The sequence below is a fragment of the Ranitomeya variabilis genome, chromosome 2, assembly GCF_051348905.1.
Source record: "Ranitomeya variabilis isolate aRanVar5 chromosome 2, aRanVar5.hap1, whole genome shotgun sequence".
Classification (NCBI taxonomy): Eukaryota; Metazoa; Chordata; class Amphibia; order Anura; family Dendrobatidae; genus Ranitomeya; species Ranitomeya variabilis.
The window spans coordinates 551,920,867-551,934,941 of NC_135233.1; the positions used below are offsets into that span (position 1 = coordinate 551,920,867).

At 47.3% G+C, this 14,075-nt stretch overlaps 1 protein-coding gene across 4 annotated transcripts in view; it reads left to right on the forward strand.

Moving 5' to 3' along the window:
* Positions 1-13,689, forward strand: part of MBTPS1 (membrane bound transcription factor peptidase, site 1) — a 79,888-nt gene extending 66,199 nt beyond the window's left edge. For all 4 annotated transcript variants that reach the window (XM_077288186.1, XM_077288188.1, XM_077288187.1 and 1 more), the window contains exon 23: positions 13,131-13,689. In XM_077288186.1, the coding sequence (XP_077144301.1) occupies positions 13,131-13,327 (197 nt within the window). In that variant the 3' untranslated portion in view covers positions 13,328-13,689. The remainder of the gene's footprint in view (positions 1-13,130) is intronic.
* Positions 13,690-14,075: the final 386 nt, after the last annotated feature.

The following is a 14,075-nucleotide window of genomic DNA, read 5'->3' on the forward strand; positions in this document are numbered from 1 at the left end:
ATATTTCCAGTAGCCCATGGGTCCTAAACATTATTAATTCAGGACTAAAGTTTGATTTTCAGAACATTCCTAATGATACATTTCTGGTAACACCTGTTCATTCTTCACCTGCAGAACAGCTGGCATTAGGCCATATGCACACGTTCAGGATTTTTCGCGTTTTTTCGCTATAAAAACGCGAAAAAAACGCTTACATATGCCTATTATTTACAGTGCGTTTCGCATTTTTTGTGCAAATGTTGCGATTTTTTTTTTTTTTTTTTTTTTTTTTTTTTTTTTTTTCCGCGAAAAAATCGCATCGCGGAGAAAAAGCAACATGTTCATTAAAAATGCGGAATTGCGGGGATTCCGCACACCTAGGAGTGCATTGATCTGCTTACTTCCCGCACGGGGCTGTGCACACCATGCGGGAAGTAAGCAGATTATGTGCGGTTGGTACCCAGGGTGGAGGAGAGGAGACTCTCCTCCACGGACTGGGCACCATATAATTGGTCAAAAAAAATAATTAAAATAAAAAATAGTCCTATACTCACCCTCTGATGGCCGCCGAAGTGTTCCCGCCTCTCCGGTGCATGCTCTCTCTTCGGTTCCTAAAGATGGTGTGGTTCAGGACCTGTGATGACGTCACTGTCTTGTGATTGGTCGCGTGAGTCACATGAGCGGTCAGTCACGCGACCAATCACAAGCCGCGACGTCATCACAGGTCCTGAACCACACCGGCATCTATAGGAACGGACGCCGCTGAGATCATCGTCTGGGTGAGTATAACCATTTTTTATTTTTTTTTATTTTTAAACATTCTATCTTTTACTATAGATGCTGCATAAGCAGCATCTATAGTAACAAGTTGGTCACACTTGTCAAACAGTATGTTTGACAAGTGTGACCAACTTGTCAGTCAGTTTTCCAAGCGATGCTACAGATCGCTTGGAAAACTTTAGCATTCTGCAAGCTAATTACGCTTGCAGAATGCTAAAAAAACCGGGGAAAAAACGCAAAAAAAAAATGCGGATTTCTTGCAGAAAATTTCCGGTTTTCTTCAGGAAATTTCTGCAAGAAATCCGGACGTGTGCACATACCCTTAGAGTCTGAGGTCCAGGAACTTCAACAAAAGGGTGTATTGGTGGAAGTTCCTGAAGCACAAAGAGGTAAGGGGTTTTATTCCCCCCTCTTCTTGATTAAAAAGCAAGACGATTCTTTTCGTACCATCATCAATCTTAAAGGCCTGAATAAGTTCTTATGGGTCCAATCGTTTAAAATGGAGTCTGTAAAAACCTCAATAAAGCTATTGTTTGACAAGTGTTTCATGGTCGTCTTAGATCTTAAAGACGCCTATTATCATGTTCCTATACACGCAGACAATCAGCAGTTTAAGGGTAGCAGTCTCACTAAGCGGGACAGTTAAACACTTCCAATACAGGGCACTCCCCTTTGGAGTTGCAGTTGCCCCTCGTGTTTTCACGAAGATAATGGTGGAGGTCATGGCACATCTTCATGAACAGGATATTCTAGTGGTTCCATATTTGGATGACCTATTAATAATAGGAAACTCCGAATCGCACTGCTCGGCCCAACTAGCAAAAGTAATTGCAGCCTTACAAAGGTTGGGATGGATTATTTTAAAAAATCACGGTTACAGCCTCTAAGAGTACAAGAATTCCTGGGTCTCCTCTTAGACTCCAGGTTGCAAGAATGCCGCCTACCAGACACAAAGGTAGACAAAATTCAACAGCAAATACTGAAGGTTGTTAACAATCCATCAGTCACGTTAAGAGGGGCGATGTCACTGTTAGGCTCACTCACGTCTTGTATCCCGGCGGTTCTCTGGGCCCAGTACCACACCAGAGTCTTACAGTGGGATGTTTTGCACAATACTCGTCAGTTAGGCCACCTCGATAGTACCTTTTCCTTGTCTGACGCCTCTATACAATCCTTACGTTGGTGGTTACACATGCCAAACCTGCGGACAGGTGTTCCCTGGATAAACCATATATCTTGTGTGGTGACCACGGATGCTAGCCCCAGGGGATGGGGAGCACATATGGGTAATATGTGGGTCCAGGGAGTTTGGTCACATTCCGAGCAAAGCTTGTCCTCCAACCTTAAAGAGTTATTGGCGGTAGAATGAGCTCTGAGTTATTTCCTTATGTCCTTACAGGGCCATCACGTCAGGCTATTTTCAGACAATCCAGATCTTTAATGGAAGTGGCAGGTCGTATCTTGCAGATAGCCGAAGCTCATCTACTGTCACTCACATCTCTTCATATAAAGGGAAAACACAACATCATGGCCGATTATCTAAGTCGCAGAAAACTCGGGCAAGGAGATTGGGTTCTCAATCAGACCATCTTCGACCAGATCAGTCTTCTATGGGGGTGCCCAGATATAGACCTCTTCGCCAGCAAAGAGAACAAAGTGTCACCGGTTTTGCTCCCTAAACCCCAGAGACAATCCATACGGGGTGGACGCTCTCCTAATTCCATGGCATTTCAACATAGCCTATGCCTTTTCCCCATTGAACTTGATTCCGATTTGTTCTGAGGAAGATACGGGAGGACAGAGCTCGAGTAATCCTAATAGCGCCGTTCTGGCCCAGGAGGCCGTGGTTTCCGTGGCTGAGGAAAATGTAAATTTCTCAGCCTTGGATTCTCCCAGACCTCCTCTCCCAGGGTCCAATCTTCCATCCACGAGTGTCCAATTTACATCTGGCGGCGTGGAATTTGAAGGGACATTACTGAGAAAGAGGGGTTTTTCACAAGGACTTATTAATACTTAAAAGCAGGAAGGTATCCACAACGAATATTTGTTAGTCTGGAAAAAATACTTAACTGTTTCAGGAGCAGAGATTGGTCAGAAAGTCAGTATTACTAAAGTTCTGGAGTTCCTGCAAAAGGGGTCTGGAGATGGGGATAGCCACTAGCACCCTTTGAGTCCATGTATCAGATTTAGGGGCTTTATACAATTGCAATTTAGCTAATAATTACTGGGTTGCTAGAATTATCAAAGCAGCGGCTAGGTCAAGGCCCATTGTTAAGGAAAAACTAGCCCTGTGGGACTTAAACTTGGTACTTACAGCTTTAACCGAACCCCCTTTGAGCCTATTGATTCTGCTACTATAAAAATCCTGTCTTTTAAAACAGCTTTTTAAGTTGCTCTTACATCAGCAAGAAGAGTTGGTGACTTAAAAGCCCTCTCTAGACAGCCTCCATACATTCAGTTTAGAGACGATAGAGTAGTATTAAGAACAGATCCTCTTTACCTTCCTAAGGTAGCATCAAAGTTCCACAGACGTAAAGGGAACCTGTCACCTGAATTTGGCAGGACCAGATTTGGGTCATATGGGCGGGGTTTTCGGGTGTTTGATTCACCCTTTCCTTACCCGCTGGCTGCATGCTGGCCGCAATATTGGATTGAAGTAAATTCTCTGTCCTCCGGAGTACACACCTGCGCAAGGCAATATTGCCTAATATTGTCCTAATCCTAAAAATCAAAAAGAACTCAAACTTCATTGGATGTTAAAAGATGTCTGCTCAGATATATAACTTTAACAGACCCTTGGAAAAAAGAGTTCTTTGTTCATATCCTTTCAGGGAGTCAGGAAAGGGTTTAGGGTGTCCAAAAACACCTTAGGTAGATGGATTAGGGAAGGGATATCTTTGGCTAATTCAGCAGGTGGCTTAGAAGTCCCAGAAGGTATAAGAGCCCATTCCACTCGGGCCATGGCAACATCCTGGGCGGAAAGGTCGGAAGTGTCGATTGAGGATATATGTAAGGCGGCCACATGGTCATCTCCATCTACTTTCTTTAAGCATTATAGATTAGATCTGGGTGGTTCCTCCAATCTCACGTTTGGTAGAAGGGTGCTGGTAGCAGTAGTCCCTCCCTAAGACTCTTTTCTCTGTAAATCTCTCGTTAGTGCTGTCATGGCGACTGAATAAATACTCAAGCTACTTACCTGTAGCTGTGTTTTTCAGGAGCGCATGACAGCACTCCTATATTCCCTCCCTTTTATGCTGGCATGGCGTATCACCACTTGTTTATATAAATTTCTAAGTTTATTCACAGGGTGAAATGTATAGATTGTTTATATGCTACTAACCAAGGAGGTCCTCTCATTCTCTGTAATCCAACTGATGCGGGAGAGAGGTGCCGCCCTTTTATCTCTGTAGGTTTCCTGTCCCTGAAGGGCAGATCCCCTCTCTCGTTAGTGCTGTCATGGGCTCCTGAAAAACACCGCTACCGGTAAGTAGCTTGAGTATTTCTCCTACGCCTCATTGGGGTCACAGGACCATGGGTGTTATGCTGCTGCCACTAGGAGGACACGAAGTTAACACATAAAGAATAGCTCCTCCCCTGCAGTATACACCCTCCTGCTGGCTCTAAGTGAACCAGTTCTTGCTTAGTGTCTGTAGGAGGCACTTGGGTCTGTTTCAGACCCCACAGTTTTTATTTTCATTTTTTATTTTTATTCTATTTTTTTTCCTTAACTTAGCAAATGGGGGCGACGGTTCCTTTCTAGTTTCCGATCTCCCCCGAAGCAACAGTCAAGTACATGGAGCGTTCCGCCTGTATCCTTTCCTGCAACGTTGGATGCCAGCCCTGAGCTCACCTTATGGGCGACGGTTCCTTCGCGTTCCGATCTCCCCCCTCTATAGCAGGCGACCACATGGAGTAGCCCTCAATCTACCTCTCCTGGAGCCAGGTGCATAGCCGGACATATGTATGGCGTCCGTGCCGCCCCCCTCTGCATCACCACTTTTATATAGCGGATGACGCAAGGCGGCAGAAGCTCTCCACCCCCTCCCTGACTATGGCGACGGTGGATTGAGCACCGGCCCACCACATCTACCGTGAGTACACTACGGGGGCCGAGGCGCTGGGGGGGTCCTGGTCCCCAGGGTATGGGATGTCCGCACCGTAAAGCCCGGGTCCATGGGTGGTCCGCAGTGCGGCAATTCATTGAAGGAGTGTGGCTTAAGAATGGTGCTAATAGCGGTCGCGGCGCTGCAGGCTGCAACCGCAGGTTTAAAATTTAGCCCCCGGCTTTTCCCCTTCATGCAGGCTGGAATTTTGGCCACATCCACCGGCAGTTACCGCTGCCCACTTTCTGACGCTTCTCGTTCCCTGAGAAGCGCTCTCACTTCCTGATCTCGGCAGCCATCTTGATACCCACAGGGCTGATGCTGCAGCACTGCTACAGCCTTTTGAATCACAGCCTTCAGGACTAGCGATTTCTGGGCACACACTGCGGACCTCCCCTGGGGACTCAAGACACAGGACCTGGGTAAGCTCCAGAAACCTAGCTTAACCCTTCCCCTGTCAGTAAGCTCTCTCCTCAAGGCTATGCTATGCCTCAATCAAAGCCTCACAAAAAGTCTGGGAAAACCACAATATGTTCTTTGCGGCATGTACCGCTTGTAAGGTGTCGTTACCCCGGGGTAACAATACTGCATTATGCACAGCTTGTGAACTGGTGACTGCTCAGGAACCACCTGTTACTGATACCGAACCCAGTGAGCGTAGTCCCCCCTGAGTGGGCTACCTCCCTTACCCGGTCTATGGCATCCCTGGCAAAGCGTTAGACTCGTTCCGAGACCTTTCCTCTAACCAGGGCACTATTTCGGACGACTCTTCCGATGATAACCCCTTGTACTCCAGGGGTCGTACCTTGCCAAGGAGCTCTCGCTCTTCCAGGAATAGGACTCATGCCATATCCTCAGACCATCACCGGGATTCGGGTTCTAAGAGCTCCATTTCTCGCTCCCCTTCCATTGGGGTTAGTAGAGAACCTGTTTCAGAGGACGATTCTGATATGTCCCTAGGTCAGGAATTTCACCACGATCAGGAGACTCTCGACTCTGAGTCAGTGAATAAGGCTTTGAAACTTGAGGAGGAACCTTTATCTAAAACGGATCATGCCGTGTCCCTTAAGAGGACCAAGCGAGCTCGCAGAGTGTTCGCCACTCATCCCGAATTTAAGGAAATCGTTGAATCTCACAAGAACCGTCCAGATAAACGATTCGCAGGGCAGAAGCCCATGGAGTCAAAATATCCCTTTGCCCAGGATCCAAGAAATGATTTGTCGCCGTCTCTCCCGATCGCGCTGGGCTACTAAATCTGTTTTATCCTCTTCGGAGGGCGCATCTATTAAAAACCCAACCGATCGACAATATGGCGCGTTCAGCCTTTGAAGCCTCAGCAGCCGCACTCTTCCCATCTTTTGCCGCTACGTGGGTGACTAAGGCTATGACAAACTGGGCTGAGGTCTTGTCTTGGATACCAATATCCCCCCCCCCCTCTTCGTTACAACTCAAACTGGTCCTCTACCTCCACATTTCCCGGTTCCGGCCGGGCACAACGTGAAGAGAGGGGTTCACAGGCCTCTTATAAACCTTCCCCTTGATGGAGAGGCAGGCCTAGGCAGTCGGGATCCAGAGGCTCCAGAACGGGCAGATCTTCCACACAATGACTCCCTGTGGTATCCGGAGGACACCCTCAAAGTAGGCGGCCGCCTACAAAAGCATCAGAGTTCTTCCAAGTTATAAGCTCTCTGAGAAAAGACAGCTTTATTATTCCGGTCCCTCAAAGCGAAAAGGTTTCAAGGTTTTTATTCAAACCTCTTCATTGTTCCAAAGAAGGACGGTACAGTACGGCCCATACTGGACCTAAAACTGCTGAACAAGTTCGTCAGGGTGCGACGGTTCCGGATGGAATCGCTTCGTTCTGTCATCGTCTCCATGGGAAATGGCGAGTTCCTGGCGTCTATAGACATCCGGGACGCCTACCTCCACATTCCTATTTAACCTTCTCGCTAAAGGTTTCTTCGCTTCTCAGTTCAGGAACAACACTTCCAATTTTTTGCTCTGCCCTTCGGCCTCGCCATCGCCCCCAGGGTATTCACCATGGTCATGGCTGCTACCGTGGCCATACTCCACACCCGAGGAGTGGTGGTGCTACCGTATCTGGACGATATCCTCATCAAGGGCCCCCTTTTTCCGCACCTGCAAGGAGGCTGTGAACATCACAATAGATTCTTTCTCCCCTGGGTTGGAAGCTAAATTTCAAAACCTCTTCCCCAGTACCAGCTCAGCGAATTTCCTTTCTAGGAATGATACTGGACGCGTCCCAGGGGTTGGTGTTCTACCCCGGAAAAGGTCTCAGCCTTACAACGGGAAGCTCAGAAGCTCTCTCAACCTCGCACTCACCCTCTGCGCTTCAGTATGAGTCCTCGGCAGGATGGTAGCAGCCTTGGAGGCGGTTCAATTTGCCCAATTACACCTCCGTCCCTTACAGCATGCCCTCCTGGCTGTTTGGGACAGGAACCCGTTCTCCCTCAACCGAGGGATTCTTCCTTCCCCACCGAGTCAGTCTCTCAGGTGGTGGGCATTAAAGTCCTCCCAGAGTCAAGGGAAGTCTTTTCTTCCAGTACATTGGCTAGTTGTGACAACAGATGCCAGTCTTCTAGACTGGGGAGCGGTGTTCTTACATTACACTGCTCAGGGCCGCTGGTCACTTCAGGAATCACGCCTTCCGATCAACATCTTAGAAATTCGGGCAATCAGGTTAGCTCTTCTCCAATTCCATCCCATCAGGATTCAGTCTGACAATGCCACTGCAGTGGCATACATCAACCGACAGGGGGGAACCCGCAGCATGGCAGCCATGAACGAGTTAGGCTACATTCTCCGTTGGGCCGAGGAAAACCGCTCAATGATTTCTGCGGTTCACATCCCGGGAGTGGACAATTGGGAGGCAGATTTCCTCAGTCGTCAAGGCCTCGACTCCGGGTAGTGGTCTCTCCATCCGGAGATCTTCCACCAGATCTGCTGTTGTTGGGGCTCCCCGGACGTGGATCTGATGGCCTCACAGCTAAATTCCTAGGTTCCCGACTTCATAGCTCGGTCCCACGATCCAGCAGCAATCGGGGCAGATGTACTCGTACTCCCGTGGCATCATTTTCAGCTACCGTACATATTTCCCCCGCTCCCCTTACTGCCGAGAGTCATCAAGAAGATCAGAGCGGAGGGAGTACCGGTAATCCTGATTGCACCAGATTGGCCTGGCCAGGCGTGGTACGCAGAACTAGTTCAACTAGTCACCGATGTTCCCTGGCGATTACTGAATCGCGCAGACCTCTTATCACAAGGCCCCATTTACCACCAGAACTCCGAGGCCCTGTGTTTGACGGCATGGCCGATGAGTCCTGGGTTCTAACCCAGGCAGGTTTCTCTCCGGAAGTCATCTCTACCATGATCAGCGCTAGACAGCCTACGTCTATGCGCATTTATCATCGCACTTGGAAAACCTTTTCCTGGTGCAACGACTGGGGACTTTCTCCTCTTGAATTCTCCATTCCCTCCATCCTCATATTTTTACTAACGGGTTTGGATTTGGGTCTCGCCCTTAGTTCTCTCAAGGGGCAGATTTCAGCCCTGTCCATTCTGTTCCAATGCAGGATTGCCAACAGATTACAAGTGAAGACGTTAATTCAGGGAGTCTCCCATAGGGTGCTGCCCTATAAGATGCCGTTGGAACCATGGGACCTTAATCTGGTCTTGCAAGAAGCTCCTTTCGAACCTCTACAGGAGGTTTCCCTGTCCTTTCTTTCATGGAAGGTTGCCCTCCTGGTTGCGGTCACGTCCATTAGACGAGTCTCGGAGCTGGCGGCTGTCTTCAAGTTCCATTCCTGAATTTTCATCAGGATAAGGTGCTTTTGAGAACATCCCCATCCTTTTTGCCAAAAGTTGTCTCATCCTTTCATCTTAATCAGGAGATTGTCTTACCGTCTCTGTCTGGTTCCAGTACATCGCATCGAGAAGGCCCTCCACACACTGGATTTAGTGAGAGCTCTCAAGAGATATGTCTCGCGGACGGCGTCCTTCCGCAGGTCGGATGCCCTGTTTGTGCTCCCGGAAGGGCCAAGGAAGGGGTTTCCCGCTTCCAAGGCAACAATAGCAAAATGGATTCGTTCAGCTCTTCAGGAGTCCTACCGAGTCAGAGGTCATTCTGTCCCAGCAGGGATTAAGGCTCATTCCACTCGGTCAGTGGGTGCGTCTTGGGCCATCCAGCACCAAGCTTCGGCAGCACAAGTTTGCAGAGCTGCGACCTGGTCCAGTCTGCATACGTTTACAAAACATTACCATATTCATTCTCAGGCCTCGGCAGATGCGACCGTCGGCAGACGAATTTTGCAGGCGGCTGTGCCGCATCTGTAACCTGTAGGTACAAGGTGCAATTACAGTTGATTGTTCCCCACCCAGGGACTACTTTAGGATGTCCCATGGTCCTGTGTCCCCCAATGAGGCGTAGGAGAAATAGGGATTTTTGTGTACTCACCGTGAAATCCTTTTCTCCGAGCCAATCATTGGGGGACACAGCACCCACCCTGTTAGGCTAACAGGGTGGGTGCTGTGTCCCCTAAAGATTGGCTCGGAGAAAAGGATTTCACGGTGAGTACACAAAAATCCCTATTTTTTAAACCCCAAACCTGTGAAAATAGTGTCCAGTTTTTGCTCTTGCCTCCATGCTGTTCTCCTTTAAAACTGCACCATTTCTTATTCCACCATATTCTTAAATAAGGGTTTTTTTTTTTCATTGTGAAATGTTATGGTCTTTGACCTGGTGACCCATCGCAGGTCCTCTGTAGGCATCTGTACACACTAGCATTGTCCTGCAGAAGATTACAACCGACATCTGTTTGGATTTTTTTTTTTTTTTTTTTTTTTTTTAGCCGACACATGAGACTGAATGTCTATTGATGCCTCTTCCTTCTGAAAAAAATCTTAAAAAAAAAAAAAGTTAATGTAGGTATATTTATATTTTTTTTCCAAACTAATTCAGTCATGAAATATGTATGACCAATGTGTGACTGGATTAAAGGGAACCCGTCACCAGGTTTGGCCAATATGAGATACGGCCACCATCTTTCAGGTCTGATATACAGCTTCCTATAATGCTGTAAGTGCTGTCGATGTTCTTGGTCTGGTGCCTCATCTTCTTGCGATCATCATCCTTTCTTGCTTCATGTGGATGATGCGTCCTACATCAGTCTTTCCTTCATTGCGCTCCTGTGCAGGCGTGCTTCTGTCCTTAACAGTGCAGAGAAGTACGCCTGCGCAGGAGCTCAATGCCAGGAAGACTGGATGATGTAGGATGCATCAGCCACAAGGAGGATGCCATCACAAGAAGGGAGGCGCCGGACCAAGATCATAGAGCGCTCCATAGGTGAGTATAATAAAAGCTGTTTCTTACAGGTCTGGTAGGGGGCAGATATACAGCACTAGATGGTGGCCCGATTCTAACACATCGGGTATTCTAGAATATGTATGTAGTTTATTTATGAAGATTTCAGAATAATGCAATGAATACACAGGATTTGGCCGGCCGGGCGCGACCAATTGGCGAAGCCAGGGCGAGCTCCAGGTTTTTGAGGGCCCCAGGTGAAAGGGTCTCACAGCCCACGTAGTATATCGCACAGCCAGCACCATATCCCTGTTAAAAAAAAAAAAAAAAAAAAAGTTACTCGCCTTCCGGTGGCCCCCGGATCCAGCCCAGGCCTTTAGCGATGCTCCTCACGACGCTCCATTCCCAGTAATGCCTTGCGGCAATAACCCGTGATGTAGTGGTCTGGCGAGACCGCTAAGTCATCAGGGGTCATTGCCGCAATGCATTCTTGGGACCGGAGTGTTGCGAGGAGCGAGAAAGGCGGGCGCCGGAAGGTGAGAATATAATGATTTTTTTTTTTAATCATTTTTAACATTATGTTTTTACTATTGATGCTGCATAGGCCGCATCAAGAGTAAAAAGCTGGTCACACAGGGTTAATGGTAGCGTTAACAGACTGCGTTACACCGCATTATAACGCAGTCTGTTTAACGGACTGCTAAAACGCTGTGGGTGCTGACTGGAGGGGCCAATTCGCAGCCGGACTTCGCCTGTTGCTGATTGGTCGCAGCCGGCTGGGCGCGACAAATCAGCGACGCGGGGTTTCTGTTACAGACAAAAAGACGGAAGTGGACCTTAATAAATATATATAGATATCTTCTTTTATATATATAATTGTCTAAGGGTCTGTCTGTCTGTCTGTCTGTCTGTCTGTCCTGGAAATCCCGCGTCTGATTGGTCGAGGCCGCCAGGCCTCGACCAATCAGCAACGGGCACAGTATCGACGTAGATGTCATAATGGTTGCCATGGCGACGATGTCATAAAGGTTGCCTCGACCAATCAGCGACGGACACAGTATCGACGTAGATGTCATAATGGTTGCCATGGCGACTATGTCATAAAGGTTGCCTCGACCAATCAGCGACGGGCACAGTCTGCCGCGAATTCTGGAATCATCATTGTCCATATACTACGGGGACATGCATATTCTAGAATACCCGATGCGTTAGAATCGGGCCACAGTCTAGTAGATAGATATAGATATATAATATATAGATATAGATATACACTCACCGGCCACTTTATTAGGTACACCATACTAGTAACGGGTTGGACCCCCTTTTGCCTTCAGAACTGCCTCAATTCTTCGTGGCATAGATTCAACAAGGTGCTGGAAGCATTCCTCAGAGATTTTGGTCCATATTGACATGATGGCATCACACAGTTGCCGCAGATTTGTCGGCTGCACATCCCAAAGATGCTCCATACAAGGCAGGATGGATCCATGCTTTCATGTTTACGCCAAATTCTGACCCTACCATCCGAATGTCGCAGCAGAAATCGAGACTCATCAGACCAAGCAACGTTTTTCCAATCTTCTACTGTCCAATTTCGATGAGCTTGTACAAATTGTAGCCTCAGTTTCCTGTTCTTAGCTGAAAGGAGTGGTACCCGGTGTGGTCTTCTGCTGCTGTAGCCCATCTGCCTCAAAGTTCGACGCACTGTGCGTTCAGAGATGCTCTTAGGCCTACCTTGGTTGTAACGGGTGGCGATTTGAGTCACTGTTGCCTTTCTATCAGCTCGAACCAGTCTGCCCATTCTCCTCTGACCTCTGGCATCAACAAGGCATTTCCGCCCACAGAACTGCCGCTCACTGGATTTTTTTTCTTTTTCGGACCATTCTCTGTAAACCCTAGAGATGGTTGTGCGTGAAAATCCCAGTAGATCAGCAGTTTCTGAAATACTAAGACCAGCCCTTCTGGCACCAACAACCATGCCACGTTCAAAGGCACTCAAATCACCTTTCTTCCCCATACTGATGCTCGGTTTGAACTGCAGGAGATTGTCTTGACCATGTCTACATGCCTAAATGCACTGAGTTGCCGCCATGTGATTGGCTGATTAGAAATTAAGTGTTAACAAGAAGTTGGACAGGTGTACCTAATAAAGTGGCCAGTGAGTGTATATTATAATGCTGTATATCCAGCCTGATTGGTGGTGGCCGTATCTCATAGTGGCCAAACCTGGTGACAGGATCCCTTCAAAGAAACCTTCACCTGGTGACTGATCACTCCCCAGTTCAGCCATTGCCCCTTCTAATTGTTATGTTCCCCTTCTACAGTGGAAGGGTCACGGGTAAACAACAGATTTGGAGACATGAATCAAAAATGTTAAACTTCTAACTCAACTTTTATGTTGTAGTAGTTTTTGCTCTCCTGCTTAAGTTCTTGATGGCATCGTGGTATGTCTACAAAACTGCACGTCCAGGTAAAATGTATTGACTAGCTAAAGGTACATAATGTCACTGATTATAGAATGAATGAAGGTGTCTGGGTTATAAAACCTTCCTAATTGTTTTGCTGACCAGGGTTTGGATAGCCTCAGACTGACAATTGGCTAAAGGAAAAGGAAACCGTGAGGAGAGCCTTGTCATTGTCTTTCTGTGACACATGGTGTACATTGAAGTTGGTCATGTAAGACTGGTCCTCTGTGAACGATTTACAGGACGGATCCCATGTGCCTTACTAATTTTGGGGCCCTAGCAGCACGAATCCTAATTTGTTCTAATCCTTGTATTAGGGGAACATCCCGTTTGTACTTCATCTAGATTAAATTACAAGACCTCTCCAACTTTAATATGAAGCTCCTCACATTACAAAGAGTCCCAACGTTAGTAATGTGGCATTTGTAGGAATGGTCCTCTATATTTTGGGAAATGATTGCTTGTGTGTTCCTCTCCTGACAGGCATTATGCCCGGACGTTATAACCAGGATGTGGGCCAGACCATTCCAGTCTTCGCTTTTCTTGGCGCCATGGTAGTTCTGGCTTTTTTTGTGGTACAGATCAACAAAGCCAAGAGCAAGCCAAAAAGACGGAAGCCTCGAGTCAAGCGACCTCAGATTATTCAACAGTTCCACCAACCAAAGACTCCATCAGTCTGAGCTACACCTGATGTGCCATCTGATCTCAAAGATGGCAATCTGAGCTCCGAAACAAACTTTTATTCTAGGTTCTCTGACCAAACTGGACATTGGTAGGATTTGCTTCTTTTATATATTTATTGAGTAAAATAAATCCCTTCTTATGTAAGGGCTTCTCACAACCAAAAAGGGACTCTGGGGCAAATGCAATATTAGAAGACTTGTGCTCGGCAAACCAAATCCAGAGGTGTCATTTTAAAAAGGATGTTTACCCCCAAATCAGTGACTTTTATTTTTATAAATGTTTTTTTGTAATTTTGTTCATGAGTCCATCTTTACTGGTGGATTTTATTTCCAATAAAGCAGCTTGTAATAAAGTACAATGTCCTGTCCAGTACCTATGTCCTCACTGTGTTGGGAGGCGCTGTATGTATGTGCCTCAGGATGATGATGATATTTGGCACGTGATGTCAGAACCGCCCCAGCCCAGCATTGCATTTTCATCTGATGTGTCTGTTCAGTGAGCACGATGCCGTCACGATTTACTGCTTTGCCGAGCAGTGAAGACCTGCTGAGACCGGAGCAGCGGTGGAGAGGTGAGTAGTATTCTTGGAGGATTGTGAGGCCATTATACTGTATGGTGGACTATGCAGGGATCACAGTTAGGGCATGATACGGTGCTGGGAACACCATACTGTGCTAGGGCACGTACAGTTGGGTGATCATACCATGTTTATGGATGAATTAACTGATGGCGTCAAACTGTTTG